Raw genomic sequence first — 19,407 nt, 5'->3', positions numbered from 1 at the left:
GGCTTCCTTCTACGCTGGTTCTCATGGCAGATGTTTCACCCCAAGAAGCAGGTGGCTGCTCAGTGGAAGACTCCGTTTGATAATTTAATTGAGATTATGGATTGTTATACTATTTCCTGCAGGCTCATGTCTAATAATGTATTGGTCTTCATGCTGCTGATGTTGACTTAATTTTAGAAACCTCAGAGAACCTTTCTACTCAGCACAGCAGTATTGTGCAAATGTGCTTAGCTATTGTCAATAAATGACAAAATAATTCAACCTTTTGTGAATCAAAGATTCTCTGCAGAATATTCAACAGATTAGTACTACAGGCTGGCTAACTGACTTCCAACAGGTTCAACATTTTCTCGACAACAATAAAGTCACTAATGTTACCCCCATTTATTATATTGTAATTTATTCAAGAGGAAATGTAGTGCTGACAACCTACTAGTCAATATAGAAGATTCGGTATAATGAGGTTTTGATGCAATTATTTGCCTCAAGAGATATTTGGGTAATATTTTACTCACTCCCTTGGGTAAAGGGAAAATGTGACAACTATATTCTACACTCCCTATCTTTATCTTCACTTTACCTGCAAGTACTTCAGTTTAGCTTGATTGTATTATGTATAGTATTATCGGATTGGATTGGATGGCAAGCAAAACAATGCTTTTCATTGTACCTCGGTACACATGACAATAATAAACCTAAACCTAAAGAGAGGACAAATGGGACTACTTTCTTGGGAAATGGCATGGACCCAAGTGACCAACTGATCTCCTGTGTTATAAGATGTTGATGAGTACACAAAGATCATTGTGCCCACTATATCATTGAACTTGAATCTTGCCACTTTACAAATGAATCTAGTGAACACAAATTTGTTCTGAAGAAACCAAGCTTATCAGTTGGTTATATTTGTAACTTTTCAGCTGATCATAGGGTTGAATATCTTAAACCAGCTCCTGGCATAGACCAAAGCTCATGATCCAATTGCAAATGAGCAAGAATGCTACAGACAATATTAACCCTCAAAAATAATTTTGTGGAAAATAAATGTATGCTTTAAAACCAGAATTAGACTATCCTAAAGATATAATAATAGCTAAAAAATTCCCAAAGTGACTGATCGTAACAAGTTTTCATGCAACCGGATGGAAACAAATAATGTTGGTAACAGATTAAGTTCATGCAGATGGTATGAAAATGAAGGAGTGGCCACATAAATGATTGCACAACAAATGAATTTGGAATGTAGTATCTGATGATTTTCAGGTAGAATAATTATAATTTGTCTGTGCACATTGAACAAATCGGGAAATATTATCACGTCCTCACAACAAGAAATGGATATCCTTTGCTGGAGAAAAAAACTTTTGTTTCCATAACCAGCATTGTTCACCATTGATCACAACTATAATACGTTTAAAAAAACTCTTCTGCATACATCTTTCACAGATATATCTTTCACACTAATTCCAATACAAAACCAAAATGCTTCAATTCTCCCTGCTATAGTATTTTCAGAGACATGGTTGTTCTTACCTCAAGATATCAAAGAAGCATAAACATTTTAGCATGGATATCAGGTTCAGGAGAGAGTAAGTTGCAAACTGTAATAATTGAATTGAAGAATGAAATACCAATTTTAAATTTTGGTCTGGAAGTCTACGTAGCAACCATGAACTCATTAAAACAAAGTTTTACTTGCCTGCCAGTTTGCACTTAGCAGCCTGAAAGGGCAAGGAGCAAAATCTTCGATCTAGCTTGTACAACTTGGCCTTGTCAACAACCTCATTAAACCCATGGTCCACGAAGAACACCTGAAAGAAAAACACGAAAGTTACAAATAGATTTGTGCCAAATATGACCTTTCTCAATCTGAAAATTGCCTGGAATTGAAAATAAATAGTTGCTGGAAACATACAAATCAGATATATTGATGTGATAGAAATAATTTAAATACTAACAAGGTAAACCTATATCCATTGTATCCAGCAGGATGTTAATGATTTATTCTGTATTTCCACCCATTTTCCCTTTATATTAAAATGTCTTTGCTTCTCTACAGATGCTGACATCTGTCTATTCTTAATTTTGGTTTTGTTACAATAGAAATATACCACACACACATCATTTCCACCCCCACCCCCTCCCAGAATCTTGTGATGCCTAACACCAACTTGAGTAAGCACATGCTACTTCTAAAATATGGTACTCCCAAAATTGGAATACTCTCAATTCTCACGTAGAGATCATAAAACAATATCTATGCACACAACACATTTAACATTGAAGAGTGTACCTTGGTAGCTCACAATAGGAGCAAGAGAACCAATGACGAGGGAATCTTTGAGGTTGGGACAATAAAAATAATTAGTTCCGTCTGATAATATTTAACTAAAGACATTTTTAACAATGCCGGGATAAGATTATTGGACTAGTGTTAAGAGTGGTGACCATTAGTGATGGCAAGAACGTGAAAGCACTGTAAGGAAACCCCTTTATAGCTTTGAATAAAGTTACACATAGATTACAAAACAAATGGACTAAAAATAGTTTCTACAGGGTGCCAAGGATAAGTGTGTTGGAGTGGGAAGAGAAATTATTGAAGGAAACTGACCAAATATTGTAGTTCCATCAACATAATTACAGAGTGGTATTGAAGAATGGCATGATCAAGTCAATATTTGAGGGGAAGTATTATATTTAAACGTACCTTTTAATAGTCACAGCCTATCAATTCTGTGATCTTCTAACCGAGTTGAAGTGAAACTTTGGTACGCACAGCACTTAGAGGAAATACCTCAAAAGATGACAATAGAAGCTACTGGGTAAAATATTAAACTTTAATTCAAGGAAGGCCAATACCTACTATCTGCCACTTCTGTTTCCACGCATAGATTTAAAAGGTTTGAGCAAATGTTATGCAAAATACAAGTGACAATATAGAAAGATTAAAGATGACTGCAGTTACTTATGAGCACTAACCACGTTCAAAATTGTAACTTGCATTTTAGCATAAATTTATACTTTGGGCTCAACTAGAAACAGCTGAAGTTACAAAGTCAAATTTGTCCCATTACCACCTGTTTGCTGTTTGTCACAGGAAATCATAAACAGTAGGCAAATGCATTTAAACATACTCCTGAGCCCACTTTTACCCTTAAACTGGATTTCATTGAAACCAATTTACCTCAGTATATGGATGATGTTGAAAATTAAACTGTTCCTACCATGTGAAAACTGCAGCTTTTAGAATAGTTACCAGTACCTTGACTTTCTCTGCTTCCATAGCAACAATCTGTGCTCTTAACCAGGCGTCCTCTTCAGCACCAATAGCCACAAGTTGCCCTACATTTGGTGAACTCAATGGCATTAGGTCAACAGTGTAGGTGTAGTACTCTTTCATGGAATCTTCCATTTGCTCAAGAGCTCCAGAATACTCTGGGCCAATGTATCTGAAAGATATTTTATTGTCATACTTAGTCTTTAAATGTTAATATTTCCGTGTAAAATTCATTGTTTCTAAAAAGGGCTTTCAAGGCAGCTCTAAAAAGTTTTGGATACAGGCTATGCATTTACCAGTAACTATTTGATGTAGTCAAAAGTTTAAATTTGGTTTAAGAAGGAACTGCAGATGCTGAAAAATCGAAGGTAGACAAAAGTGCTGGAGAAACTCAGCGGGTGCAGCAGCATCTATGTAGCGAAGGAAATAGGCAACGTTTCGGGCCGAAATCCTTCTTCAGACTGAAGAAGGGTTTCGGCCCGAAACGTTGCCTATTTCCTTCGCTCCATAGATGCTGCTGCACCCCTGAGTTTCTCCAGCACTTTTGTCTACTTTAAATTTGGTTTGATGAATCAAACAATTTGATTTAAACAGAGATACAAGGAACTCCAAGTGCTGGTTTATAAATAAATGACAATCTGCTGGAGTAACTCAGCAGGTCAGGCAGCATCTTTGGAGAACATGGATGTGTGAAGTTTTGGGTCAGGACCTTTCTTTAGACTAGATTGTGGGGTGGTTGGGGGGAGAAAGAACTGGAAGAGAGGTGGGGGCAGAACAAAGCTTGGCAAGTAATAAGTGGATACAGGCAAAGGAGATTTTTTGATGATTGGTACAGTGGCTTGCAAAAGTATTCATACCCCTTGAACTTTTCCACATTTTGTCACGTTACAACCACAAACATAAATGTATTTTATTGGGATTTTATGTGATAGACCAACACAAAGTGGTGCATAATTGTGAAGTGGAAGGAAAATAATACATGGTTTTCAAATTTTTTTACAAATAAAAAACTGAAAAGTGTGGCGTGCAAAAGTATTCAGCCCCCTTTACTCTGATGCCTTCAGAAGTCACCTAATTAGTAAATAGAGTCCACTTGTGTGTAATCTAATCTCAGTATAAATACAGCTGTTCTGTGAAGGCCTCAGAGGTTTGTTAGAGAACATTAGTGAACAAACAGCATCATGAAGCCCAAGGAACACACCAGACAGGTCAGGGATAAAGTTGTGGAGAAGTTTAAAGCAGGGTTAGGTTATAAAAAAATATCCCAAGCTTTGAATATCTCATGGAGCACTGTTCAATCCATCATCCGAAAATGGAAAGAGTATGGCCGTCCACCTAAACTGACAGGCCGGGCAAGGAGAGCATGGATCAGAGAAGCAGCCAAGAGGCCCATGGTAACTCTGGAGTAGCTGCAGAGATCCACGGCTCAGGTGGGAGAATCTGTCCACAGGACAACTATTAGTCGTGCACTCCACAAATCGGGCCTTTATGGAAGAGTGGCAAGAAGAAAGCCATTGTTGAAAAAAAGCCATAAGAAGTCCCATTTGCAGTTTGCCACAAACCATGTGGGGGACACAGCAAACGTGTGGAGGAAGGTGCTCTGGTCAGATGAGACCAAAATTGAAGTTTTTGGCCTAAATGCAAAACGCTATGTGTGGCGGAAAACTAACATTGCACATCACCCTGTGTTAGAGTCTGCAAAAGACTTGAGACTGGGGCGGAGGTTTACCTTCCAGCAGGACAACGACCCTAAACATACAGCCAGAGCTACAATGGAATGGTTTAGATCAAAGCATATTCATGTGTTAGAATGGCCCAGTCAAAGTCCAGACCTAAATCCAATTGAGAATCTCTGGCAAGACTTGAAAATTGCTGTTCACAGACGCTCTCCATCCAATCTGACTGAGCTTGAGCTATTTTGCAAAGAAGAATGGGCAAAAATTTCAGTCTCTAGATGTGCAAAGCTGGTAGAGACATACCCCAAAAGACTTGCAGCTGTAATTGCAGCGAAAGGTGGTTCTACAAAGTATTGACTCAGGGGGGCTGAATACTTTTGCACGCCACACTTTTCAGTTTTTTATTTGTAAAAAAAACTGAAAACCATGTATCATTTTCCTTTCACTTTACAATTATGCACCACTTTGTGTTGGTCTATCACATAAAATCCCAATAAAATACATTTACGTTTGTGGTTGTAACGTGACAAAATGTGGAAAAGTTCAAGGGGTATAAATACTTTTGCAAGCCACTGTAGAGATGAAGAGACAAAAAGTGTGAGCGAAGGATACAAGAGGTTTAAATTGTGAAGCCAGAGGACAGAATACAGGTGGATGGGGCAGGGGGAAGGGGAGAAATCAGCACAAATCCAGATGAGATACCAGGATGTGTTAGGAGGTTATTTACTTGAATTGGGAGAATTCAATGATCATACCACAAGGTTGCAAGATACCCAAACGGAATGCAACGTGCTGTTCCTCCAGTTTGCGTCTGCCCTCACCTTGGCAAAGGAGGAGACCCAGGACAGAAACATCAATATGGGAATGGGAAAGGAAGTTAAAATGGTTAGCAACCACAAGATCCAGCAGGCCTTGGCAGATAGAGAGCACACTGTCGGTGATCACCAGTCCCTATACCTCCTGTCACAGCACATGTCCCTATACCGCCTCCCTTAAAGTACCTGTACACAAACCTTCTCCCTCCCATCCATCCAGGGACCCCTGCAGTCCTTGTAGGAGACAGGTTCACATGTACATCCTCTAACCTTATCAACTGCATTCGGCAAAGACCAAGTGCAGACTACATGATCGTTTCGTCGAACACTTGCGCTCTGTCTGGTTGAGCTCCTGGCTGCTAACCATTCTTACTCTTTCCTTTGCCATACTGAGCTTTCTGTTCTGGGCTTCCTTCATTGCCAAAGTGAGGTTATACGCAAGCTGGAGGAACAGAACCTCATATTCCACTTGTATAGCCTACAACCCAAAAGTGGCATATAGAATTCTCAAATTTCAGGCAACTAACCTACTAACAACACCCCACGCCCCCCCTCACCTGTATCCAACTATTGTTTTGTAGGTTTTTACCTGCCCCCACCTCTCTTCACCCCCCCACCCTGCATCGCCCCCCCCCCCCCCCCCCCCCCCCCGCCTCCCCCCAACCCAACACCACGATATCAGTTTGAAGAAGATTCCCAACCCAAACATCACAAATCCATGTTCCATGAAGAAGCAAGGAACTAGATGCTGGTTTACAAAAAAAGGACACAAAGTGCTGGAGAAACCCAGCGGGTCAGCCAGCGTGGATAGGTGATGTTTCAGGTCAAGACTCTTCTGCAGACTGATTGTAGGGGATGAGGGGAAACTTTATTGTTTGCACTACCTGCTTCTATCTCCTCTACAAAATCCATAAACAGAACTGCCCCGACAGACCCATTGTCTCTGCCTGATCCAGCCCCGCTCAACTCACCTACACAGAACTCAATTCCATCCTAACCCCATTGTCCAGTCCCTTCCCACCTGTAGCGGTGGTTTTTACATCTTCTCTAAATCCAATTTCGATAGCCACTAATTTGTCGGGTATGATTAGAAAAGTAGTCTCACGCACTCCATGACACATTTGAAACAGCAAAGATGAATCTACCAGAAGTAATCTCTTGATTAATAGCTTCTTTATTGTAGTAATAGAAAACAATGAAATAACTCATAACTTTCCGTTTTTAATCGTCGTTCCATTCATGTCATATAAATCATAAAAAACTTCTCGTAAAAGTACATCGTCTGACAAAATATATGTCCCGATCATGCTCGTGGTCATGGTAGAAAACTGTTTCATTCCATGGCCTCGACATCAAAACTAAAACTAATCATTTGAGAGTCTGTGCCAGAATCCTCTAGCCAAAAACACGCTCCAGACTACGTATAATATCCCACCCACATTAACACAGGCAGATAACAATTAAAGGTAACTAGGCATGACTATAATAAACTTAATTAAGCTTAATGGCTCCAACACCACCAACATCCAAGACACCTCACACACATTTCAACAACTTTCAACTTCTAGGCCCCTATTGCCTCATCTTTACTATGGACATTCAGTCCTTTTACATCTCCACGGTCCTCAGGTTCTTTCTCGAAGAGACCCAATCAATTTCCCTCTACACCCTTCTCCACCAGGCAGAACTTGTCCTCACCCTCGACTTTTCACCTCCTCTCACTTTCTCCAAGTTAAAGGTGTAGCCATGGGCACTTACACAGGCCCCAGCTATGCACGCCTTTTCAAACATCCCCCAACTCTTTCACTACTATGTCGATAACTACATCAATGCTGCCACCTAAACCATGCAGAACTCGTTGATTTTATTAATTTCACCACTAACTTTCATCCTGGCCTCAAATTTGCCTGGACTATTTCTGACCAATCTTGATCCCCTTTCTTGATCTCTCTTGTCTCCATCACAGGGGACCGACAATCAACTGTCATCTACTGCAAACCTACCAACTCAGAGTTATCTAGACTACACTTCTGCCCACCCTGCCTATTTCCTATTATCAATTCCTCCGTTGCCACTGCATTTGCTTTCAGGATGAGGCTTTCCATTCTAGGACATCCAGTAAAGATGGTTTTGTCTACTGCTGTCAGATGAATCCCTCACCAGTGTCTCCTCTATGTCGCGTAGTTCTGCTATCATTCCCCATAATTTTCAAGCATAATTTTCTGAAATCATTCCCCTAAACCAGAGGTCGGCAACCTACAGCCCACGGGTCGGATCCGGCCCGTAACCCAAAATCATTCGGCCCCGCAGGCATCTTTTTTCCCCAATTAGTTTTCGCGACTTGGGCGCTACAGCCAGTCCCGGGGCTTCGCAAGCGACATCGGGATTGCAGCTAGACCCGGGGCTCACAGGCGACTTGGGCACTACAGCCAGACCCAGGGTTTGCAGGCGACCTGGGCACTACAGCCAGTCCTGGGGCACGCAGGCGACCTGGGCGCTACAGCCAGTCCTGGGGCACGCAGGCGACCTGGGAAATGCAGCTAGTCCCGGGGACTTGAGGGATCTGGGAACTGCAGCCAGTCCCGGGGCACGCAGGCGACCTGGAAACTGCAGAAAAATACGTGCAAACTATGTATTATTAGTGTGTTATAGCAGGGACTCGTAGGTCCAGCCAAGAATCAGTCGGAACCCAAAGTTGTGTGAACTAAACGTATTGATTACGATTACAGTGTTGCTCCCTACTCCTCAAAAGGGCACAGGCGTTGCCTGACCTTAAATACCCCCAACGGTCAACCCCATGACCTGCACCTCCTGTAATGTATGCTGTAAGACCCTGTGACGTCTTGTAAGAAGTTTATTTTCAACAACTAACTGAAACTTCTAGAAGGTCACTTGACCTCAGTCACGAGGCACAGGCACATAAACCAGCTTCTGCTCTTGGCCTCAAGGGGCGCTGACATTTACCTTACACCTCCCTCACCGAGACACCTAACTCCTCTCTCCAGAGCCGAGGGTTCGCTCTACCCGTGGCCTACCACCAGGTGCTGCCACAGTGTGTTATTACTAATTATTAATTTAGTTAGTATGTGTTATTATTCTCCATTTATTAACTATGGCGATAGATGTGGCCCGCCATCCGCTCACAAACATGGGTCCTGGGCCCTATGCAAAAAAAGGTTGCCGACCCCTGCCCTAAATGGAACAAAAATAGAATTCCTCTGGTCCTCAACCTTTAGCCCACCAGCCTCTGCATCCAAAGTATCATCCTCTGACATTTCCATCACCTCCAACGTGATCCCACCATCAGTCACATCTTCCCATCAACACCCTTTTTGTTTTCCCGCAGAGACCACTCCTCCACAACTCCTTGATTCACTAATTCCTTCCCACCTAAACCACCCCCTCCCCGAGTACTGCAACCGTAGGAGTTGCAACGCCTGTCCCTATACCTTCCCCACCCCACCCCTACTGTTCCCACCAGACCCCAGAAGACCATCCAGGTGAGACAGTTCAAGTGCACCTTCCCGAATCTCGTCTACTACATACAGAGTTCTCAATGTTCTCTCTGTTCATCAGCAAGGCCAAGCGTAGACTTGGCGACCATTTCACCAAATACGGTACTTTCGTTGACAGTATGAACATTGAATTCTCTAATTTTCTCTGCCTCTCTCCCTCTGCCTCTCCAATCACCAATCTCCTTCTGTCCATTCGATCCTCTCTATTCTGTGCAATTTAAAACTTGTTTTACTAACTTTTTCTATTTCTGTTGAAAAGTCTTCAACCCGAATTCTCAACTTTCTAATTCCACAGATATTGGCCGGCCAATATCTCCACTAAGTTTATTATTCAGGGAATGTCACCAACAAGGAAAACATAACTGAAAAGGGTCAGCAAGAATAGATCCTTGGGAAGCGCTGGAGCTAATGTGGATTAGGAAGCTAATTCACGAATGAGCCAAGCAAGGGCAGTGACATCAATCTGGAAAATGGTGGGAAGGTACAATTTGTACATGTTGCGTAGTTGAGGATGTCAAAGATTTCAAAGAAAATATGGAGGGTAAATGTACCACCATTTTGGTTACATCTATTTCAATGTTGCAGCATGGGCACAAGCCCATACTGGACAGATTCATGGAGAAATAGCAAGAGAGGTTAAGAAAGCAAAATACAAGTAAATGTAGGTAATTGCAGTCCTGAGAAAAGCAAGAAGATTTTGAGGATTAATTTTTGATGTGGAGATAACAAGTACTAGGGTCAAAGAGTACCTTTAGCATGTCCACCAGCATGGGTTTCAGGAAAGCCAGCTTTGTGCAGAAAGGTTTGGGAGACAAGGAAATTAATTCAATATGCTCAGGGAAGGGAAGAAATAAAGGATGCTATTAATACAGGGTTTGGAGAGGAAAGAAGGCAAGGGAAGAACGACGGCGATGGCCTCCGGAGTAACAACCAAGGTTGTAGAATGCACCAGTTTTGCTGCATGCAAAGACAACAGCAATTGTGGGGGAATGATTATGCAAATAACAAGTAGTTATTGCAAGATGGTGCATCTGTGCTGAACTTTCTTTAACAAAAAAAAAAGAAATATATGCAAATGCAGAAGAGGGTAACAAACAACAGAAAAGTACGGCACAACAACAAACTCTCCAAACTATGTCTCTGCCAAACACGATGCCGAGATAAACTAATCTTATCTACCTGTATGCGATCAATATTCCTCAATTTCCTGTGTATCCATATGCTTATCTAAAAGCTTCTTAAACGTCACTATCACAACCACCTCCACCCCAGCAGCATGCTCCAGGCAACAATCAACCACTGTGCAGCAAGAAAATTGCCCTGCAATTCCTTAAATGAAGGAGGAAAGTCTATCCTGGCCTGGATCTCACAGGGAGCCAATGAAGGGAACGAGAAAAATACTGGGGTGAGGATTCATACTTGCAAGAGGAATACTTACTGATGGACTGACGAGACTCCTCCTGGGCTAGTACAAGCCAGATGGGTTAAAGAGGCTCTTTGAAAAAAAAAAACTCTGGAGAGCAAAATCTCAGTGAAAAGCACTTTTTCTGGACTTTTCCTGGCCTGGCAGGGGCCTTTTGGGCCAAAATGCTCCTCCTGGGCTAATACAGGCATTTTGGGGAAAAGGGACTGGTTTCTCAGCTAATAGGGGCATTGTGGGCTGAAATTAGTGATTTCATTTACATTGCAATTTCAAGCACAGGGCAGGCCAAACATCTAATTTCCATTTCCATTTCAAGCACAGGGCAGGCCAAACAGCGCATTGTATTTTCATTTAATTTCCATTTCCATTGCAATTTTGAATCTAATGGGAACCCAAGGGGAAATCTTTTCCACACTGTGGGTGATGGGTTTACGGAATGAGCTGCCAGGAGTTAGTTGAGGCAGGTACTATAACAACTTTTAGAGTCATAGAGTCATACAGTGTGGAAACAGGCCCTTCGGCCCAACTCGCCCACACCGGCCAACAATGTCCGGGGAACATTTAAAAGACATTTGAACAGGTACATAGATAGGTAAGATTGAGAGGGATATGGGCAAAACACAGGCGGATGGGACTAGTGTAGACGGGCATCTTGGTTGGCATGGGCAAGTTTGGCTGAAGTGCCTGATTTCCAGTGTCAATAGAAGTGATTGCTTGTTCATTTCAATGGCCACCTGCAGCAAAACTGACAAACTAAGTTCTTGGTAGACAATAGAGTCAGATTATTGTGGAGAGGTTGCATAGAAACATCCCCCCCCCCCCCCCCCCCCCCTCACATAATGTTTTTCTTGCTTGTCAATTTTCAGCATTTTAATCGCGTTATAACCAATTCAGCCCACAATACAAATGTTTCCTAATTCATCAATCTTGTTATATCCAATTTGTAGTTTGGAAGCACAATTACCTGTGTGAAACTCTCCTTCCAATAGTAAAAAAAAATGTTTTAATGCTGACTCACCTGATAACAGCTTCGGTGTTATGAAGCTCAACTACCAATACAGACGGGAATTGCTCTGCTGGAATGTTAAGTGCAGGTGGAGTAGGCTGCATTGAACAACTTTTTGTAAATTCCTCAGCAATTGGAGTTGTTTCATTTTCAGTTAATGTCAGTTGGTCAGTATTCGAAGAGTTTTTGTTTGAACGAAGTCCCACATCAATGTGATCCTCAATGACTTCGTTTGGTTCTGGTTTCACCAGTGCAGTGGGTGTCACAGGAGAAAATGTTTCTTTGGGCTTATCATTTTTCTCATCACTTTTAATTTTTGCATAGAGAATTGCCTTTTTGCGATCACCCGGCACTGCATAATCCACAGTGCAAATGTCAGACAAGCAATCAAGATCATCCAAAATATTCTGAGGGAACTGCATCTTATATGCCTCTTCAAATACCTTTGGAAGTGCTTTAGCCCAGAGCCCACTGCTATATCTTTGCAATAGCTCAGTGATTTTTTGTTTTATTTCTATGTTCTTTGAAACTAAGCTTTTAGCTGCAATCGGTTTTCTTCCTTGAGCTACGGTTTTATTAGTAAATGATGGTTCCTGTTTCTTGTCAATTGATTTCTGGTTGAAAATCAGGTTCCTTTGATGTTGGCCACTTCTTGGAGGATAAAGCAGCAATTCTGCCACACCACTAGGTGCCGACTTTTCAACCTAAACAAAAAAAAATTGTAATGATTTATCTTGAGGCATTTACTTCATTAAAAAAATTTAAGATTAACAATTAATGCGCTCTCAGCATAGCAACAGTAACAACTGATAAATGCTTCTCAAAGATAAACAATTGAACAACATATTTAAACTAAGCTTTGATTTTAAAAATGCAGATAGTGTTTGAAATAAACACCTGCATGCAAAAAGACCAATTATACTGATCAAGCTCTCAGACAGTGTTAACAATTACACTTAACACATACAAGCTGACTTAACTGATTCAAATGAGCTTTTTTTCTGAAAAAGCCAATATGAAAGTGATTAGTAAATGATGAAACTCTCCTTGTGAGGAGCTTTAATGGCTCAGTAGGAAAGTGCATCATGTGCTATGGTAATGAGCAGATCATGATCACAATCTCCCATTTATGAGCAACAGGCTGTTGTAGGATTACAAAACAAAGTTTGCATGACACAGGTGTTGGCACACATGCATATGTAGTTCAAGATATTATAGGAGTGCCAAATACTGTCTTAGAAACATAGAAAATAGGTGGAGTAGGCCATTCGACCCTTCGAGCCAGCACCGCCATTCAATATGATCATGGCTGATCATCCAAAATCAGTACCCCGCTCCTGCTTTTCCCCCATATCCCTTGATTGCTTTAGCCCTAAGAACTGGATCTAACTCTCACTTGGTTATTACCATATCCTATAATTTACTATTCCAATGCACAAAGCAAATGGAAAGCCAACAATTCACAATTAGCTCAAAGCTAACCTACTATCAAGTTATAATTTCATATAATTTATCGTAAAGGAAATACCTTAAGCTTTTGTGCCAAATTAGGCAATAGCAAATTAAAAGTTAAAATACCCATACATCAAGAAACTCAGCACAAGATTAAAACTACCAGACAAAAACTTTTCCACAGAGTGTGTCCTATCTCTGGGATCTACAGTTAAGAGGCTCAGTCAAAATAAACACTTGTCAAGTGTCATAGTAAAACATTCAAGATTCAATTTGTCGCATGTACCAATTAAGGTACAGTGAAATTTGAATTACCATACAGCCATGCTAAGTAAAAAAGCAAAAATACACACAGCACATAAAATAAAGTTTAACATAAACATCCACCACAGTGGAATCAACACTCCTCACTGTGATGGAAGGCAATAAAATTCAGTCATCTTCCTCCTTTGTTCACCCGTGGTCAGGGCCTTGAACCCTCCGCACTTGCCGTTGCCGATGGTCCGCTGTTCAAGCCCTCTTGTCGGGATGATCGAAACTCCAGCGTCGGGACGGATCGGAACACATCGCTCAAGACGCATGGAGCTCCCGAGTCAACTGCTTCTTACCCGAGACCGCTGCTTCACGGTGTTAAAGTCCACAGGCCCCGCAGTCGGAGCTCCAACACTGGTGGTCCTTGGCAAAAGATCTCAGGCTCCGCGATAGTAAGTCCACCCCGCACCCACCGCTTGAAGCTCCGGGCCGATCTCCAGAAAAGGCCGCACCACTCCATGTTGTAGGCTGCTGGGGGACAGAGATGCGACACAGAAAGAAATCGCATCTCCGTCGAGGTAAGTGACTGGGAAAAGTTTCATCAATTTCCCCCCCCCCCCCCACAAATAAAACATTGATATTGAGGTAAATTTTGAAACTACCAAAAAAACACTCAAAGTTTGACTGAAGTTCTATCTTTACTCTAGGGGGAAATCATTTTCCAAAAGGACCGCAAAACAAAATCGAAAAGGACGCCCAAAGATAAGAACACTTTCTTGCCTGACAAACATAATAAATGTTGCATGAGCATCGATACCAGGTTAAATACCTACCAATCCCCAAGCCTATTTTTTCGTTAAAACACACAAGACTGGAAAAATCCAATTTGTTGGGGGAGGGGGAAAAGAGGTGTTATCTTTCAGGAAATCATCTGTTTTCACACACAACTTCACTTTTTACCAAAATGATCATCACTGTTTACTCTCTGATCATCAATGACCAGCAGACTACGATAAAGGGAATAGCTCATTTGAAAAGTGGATTGACAGAGTTACACATTCTTTGGAGAAGTCTTGACATTTTATGCTACAATTATAACAGCTCAAATTATTGCTGGATATGATTAATTAGTTTCTGGCAGTGTTTTGTTCTGAAGATAGCCTTAAAATAGTTTTACATTTATTTTCAGAGATTTGAAAATCTTGATGTCTTTAGTTCCCCACTTTGTCAGCTTCAATGGAAATTTCAAAAAATGTTTTTGAAAAAAATCATAAATCGCTAACTATCAAAAATAAACACCAGAAAAATGAAAAAAATAGAATAAAGGTGAATAGCAACAGAGAGGAGACTAACGCATTGATACATCCAAACAGAAATGTTAATGGTGTCACTCAGTTCCACAGATTAAATCCCCTCTGCCAAAATTCCAATCGATAGGCAACGCAAACGTAGACAAGTGAGACTAGTGTAGATGGGACAGGTTGGTAGGTGTGGGCAAGTTGGGCTGAAGGGCTCGTTTCCACACAATGACTGAAGTTGCCGCCTGCTGTATTCCTCTGCCTGCATTTTGGAAAATCTGACCACAATACTGTGCTCCTACTCCCTGCTCACAAGCAGAAATTGAAGTGCAATTATCCAGCATAGAAAGTCATACAATACTGGTCTGAGGAAAGAGATGAGCTCCTACCTGACTGTTTTTGCTTTGGTGGACTGGTTCACATTCAAAGACTCAGCAGCCAACCTAAATTAGTACGTTACTGCCACCACAGATTTCAGAGGAGGACTACATGCCAAATAAAGCATTCCCAAACCTGAAACCATGTATGAACCTTGAACCTCTTTGACTTGGTCTTCACTCGGGCATGGATTTCAAGTCGGGTAACCGCATATGTACAGGAAATCTTGGTATGAACTTCGCAAAGCCCAGAGACGATTCCAGACAAAGCTAGATTCCCAGACTAACCACGCAGACTTATATCCAGTCACCATTAGTCTTTCTGAGATGAGCCCATGGAAAGGAACCGACTTGGATGGAGTCCTCAGCATCGTCATCAGAACTTGCACAGACCAGCTGACAGGACTATTCGCAGATAACTTTAACATTTTCCTACTCTATTCAGAGGTTCCCACCTGCATTATGACCACCATAAATATCCTGGTGCCTTTATGACGGCCAACCAGTGGCTCTGACATCCATCATCATGAAGTGCTGTGAGTGGATTGTCATAGTGCAAATCATTTTCACCTCCCAGGCACCCTTGATCCACTCCAATTCACCTACTACTGCAACAGGTCCACAGCTGGCACAATCTTCCTGGTCCCACACTCATCCTGGAACATTTGGCTAATAAATTATCTGCATCATACTCCTATTTATTGACTACAGCACAATTCCAACTAAACTAATCTCCAAACTTCTGGATCAAGATACAACATCCCCCACTGCATCCGGATCCTTGGCTTCCTGACCAAAAGGCTCTATAAGGTGCTGGTCAGGCCGCATTTGGAATACTGTGAGCAAATTTGGGCCCCATATCTGAGGAAGGATGTGCTGGCTCTGGAGAGGGTCCAGAGGTTTACAAGAATAATTCCAGGAATGAGGTTAACATATGATGAGCACATGACAATACTGGGCCTCTACTCGCTGGAGTTTAGAAGGTTGAGGGGGGACCTCATTGAAACTTACAGAATAATTAAAGGCATAGATAGAGTGGATATGGAAAGGGTGTTTCCACTGGTGGGAGAGTCGAGGACCAGAGGTCATAGCCTCAGAAATAAAGGGCACTCTTTTAGAAAGGAGGTGAGAAGGAACTTCTTTAGTCAGAGGGTAGTTAATCTGTGGAACTCATTGTCACAAAAGGCAGTGGAGGCCATCAGTATATATTCTTAAGGCAGAGAGGGACAAATTCCTGATTAGAATGGTTGTCAGGGGTTATGGGGAGAAGGCAGGAAAATGGGATTAAGAGGCAGAGATCAGCCATGATTGAATGACAGAGTAGACTCAATGGATCGAGTGGCCTAATTCTACTCCTACAACTTGTGAAGACCACAATAAGGATAGGTGACAAAATATCCTTTACAATAATTTTCAATACTGATGCCCTGCAAGGCTGTGTTCTTAGCCTCTTACTAAATTTCCCTATATACTCATGACTGCAGTCATGTTCTGCTCCAACTCCATTTACATGCTTGCAGATGACACCAATGTCGTGGACTATCAAACAATGACGAAATGGAGTCTGGGAAGAAGACTGAAAGCTTAGTATGTCAGCAAAACAAAGGAGCTGGTCCTCAACTTCAGAAACAGGGTGGAGTATATACCCCAGTCTGTATCAATGGTACTTAAATGGAGACGGTTGAGAGCATCAAGTTCCTAGATGTAAATATCACCAACAACTTGATCATTGACACGTGCCAAAAAGGCACAACAACGCCTCTATTTCATCTGTTCAAGAAGGAACTGCAGATGCTGGAAAATCGAAGGTAGACAAAATTGCTGGAGAAACTCAGCGGGTACGGCAGCATCTATGGAGCGAAGGAAATAGGCAACGTTTCTGCCCGAGGAAATTCAGCATGTCTTTCATGACTCTTATCAATTTCCACAGAAATACCACAGCCAGCATCCAAACCTGATGCACCACAGATTCATGTGGTAACTGCTCTGCCTAAGATGACAAGAAATTGAGGAGAGTTGTGAGGAGAGTGACAGCCCAGTCCTTCACGTGAACCAACCTTTCCTGCATCAATTCCATCTATACTTCACGCTGCCTCAGAAAAGCAGCCTTTATTGTCAAAGACCACTCGCACCCGTTATTCTCTCCTCTCCTCTCCCATTGGGGAGGAGACACAAAAGCCTGATAACATACCACCAGATTAAAGAACAGTTTATTTCCTGCTGATATCAGATCTGCACTTTCTCAGTTGATGTGACATTATATTTTGCACTGTTTCCTTTTCTCTTTTGCCCTATATGATATACTCATGTATGGAATAATTTGCCAGGGTAGCACATAAAATAAAGTTTTCTCTGTATGAATGAATGAATAGGTTTATTGGCCAAGTATATTCACATACAAGGAATTTGCCTTGGTGCTCTGCCCGCAAGTGACAACATGCCATACAGTGACAGTTAGGAATGACACATTAAACATTAATAATAAAACATTATCGATTAAACATGTGAATTAAATAAAATACCAGAGCAAACAGAGGCTACAGAGTTTTGGTTATTGGGTAGAGCTACTACTCGTGGAAAAAAATTGATTTTATGTCTGGCTGTGGCAGCTTTGACAGTTTGGAGCCGCCTTCCAGAGGGAAGTGATTCAAAGAGTTTGTGGCCAACGTGAGAGGGATCAGTGATGATCTTACCCGCTCGCTTCCTGGCCCTTGCAGTGTATAGTTTATCAATGGAGGGAAGGTTGCAGCCAATAACTTTCTCAGCTGATCGGACGATTCGCTGCAGCCTCCGGATGTCGTGCCTGATGGAGAAGGTGAGGAGTCTCTAAGATGGCCGTATAGAATTGGACCATAATTGCCCGTGCAGATTGTGCTTCCTCAGCTGCCGCAGGAAGTACATCCTCTGTTGTGCCTTTTTGATTGTGGAGTCGATGGTGGCCCCCCATTTAAGGTCCTTGGAGATGATGGTTCCCAGGAACTTAAAAATACTCCACAGATGTGACTGTGGTGTTGTTGATGTGAGTGGAGTGAGGGGAGGGAGAGCTCTCCTAAAGTCTACAATCAACTCCACTGTCTTAAGAGCATTGAGCTCCAGGTTGTTGCGATGGCACCAGGACGCCAGCTTGGTTGCATCAGACCAGAGATACTTGTTTCTCATGGTCTAAGTCTTTTAGGTGCCTTTTGGCAAACTACAAGTGGGCCTTTTACTGAGGAGTGGCTTCCATCTGGCCACTCTACCATAAAGGCCTGATTGGTGGAGTGCTGCAAATATAGTTGTCCTTCTGGAAGGTTCTCTCATCTCCACAGAGGAACTCTGGAGCTGTCAGAGTGACCATCGGGTTCTTGGTCACCTATCTGGCCAGGGCCCTTCTCCCCCGATTGCTCAGTTTGGCCGGGCCGCCAGCTCTGTGAAGAGTCCTGGTGGTTCCAAGGTTCTTCCATTTAAGAATGACGGTGGCCACTGTGCTCTTCGGGAACTGCAATGCTGTAGAAATTGTTCTATACTCTTCCCCAGATCTGTGTCTCGGAAGTCTATGGACAATTCCTTTGTCTTCATGGCTTGGTTTTTGCTCTGACATGCACTGTCAACTGTGGGATCTTATATAGACAGGTGTATACCTTTCTAAATCATGTCCAAACAATTTAATTTACCACTGGTGGACTCCAATCAAGTTGTAGAAACATCTCAAGGGTAATCAATGGAAACAGGATGAACCCAAGCTCAATTTTGAGTGTCATAGCAAAGGGTCTGAATATTTATGTAAATGTAATATTTCAGTCATTTCTTTTCAATTACTTGGCAAAAATTTCTAAACACCTGTTTTCACTTCTTCATTCTTGGGTATTGTGTGTAGATTTATGAATAAAAAAATGAATTTAATCCATTTTAAAATAAGGCTGTAACATTACAAAATATGGAAAAAGTGAAGTGGCCTGAATACTTTCTGAATGCACTGAATGTGGGAATTTTTTAAGGGATTAATGGGCAAATAAGTTAGATAAAGTTGCAGGGATAGAGGGGAAAAAGAAAAGGGGGAGATGAAATTGCTCTGCCAGAAGGCAGCATGGACTTGATGGGCTTTGTGAACAAATTTTGCAACAAATTTAAGTTACTCAACTCAATGACAGGCATTCAGAATTCTTTAATTTATTGGAAATGTTAAAAATTACTGAAGCATACAATTTAGTCCATCCAGATTAATCCCACTTCTCAATCCATTACCTTCCAGGTTTTGGCAAGTACATTTTCTAAAATGCAGCAATGTTTTCTAGTTCAACTACTTTCTCCTGGAGCAAGTTACAGAGCCCCAACAC

At 41.8% G+C, this 19,407-nt stretch overlaps 1 protein-coding gene across 3 annotated transcripts in view; it reads right to left on the bottom strand.

Annotated features, from left to right (window-relative positions):
* tdrd7 (tudor domain containing 7) overlaps positions 1-19,407 on the bottom strand; it is a 124,615-nt gene that overhangs the window by 30,782 nt on the left and 74,426 nt on the right. For all 3 annotated transcript variants that reach the window (XM_033017847.1, XM_033017848.1, XM_033017849.1), the window contains 3 exons: positions 11,725-12,416; positions 3,263-3,449; positions 1,700-1,811 (listed from right to left, as the gene is read on the bottom strand). In XM_033017847.1, coding sequence (XP_032873738.1) covers positions 1,700-1,811; positions 3,263-3,449; positions 11,725-12,416 — 991 coding nt within the window. The remainder of the gene's footprint in view (positions 1-1,699; positions 1,812-3,262; positions 3,450-11,724; positions 12,417-19,407) is intronic.

This window comes from Amblyraja radiata, chromosome 3 (genome assembly GCF_010909765.2).
Source record: "Amblyraja radiata isolate CabotCenter1 chromosome 3, sAmbRad1.1.pri, whole genome shotgun sequence".
NCBI classification, from domain to species: Eukaryota; Metazoa; Chordata; class Chondrichthyes; order Rajiformes; family Rajidae; genus Amblyraja; species Amblyraja radiata.
This window is presented reverse-complemented; position numbering and strand designations above follow the sequence as displayed.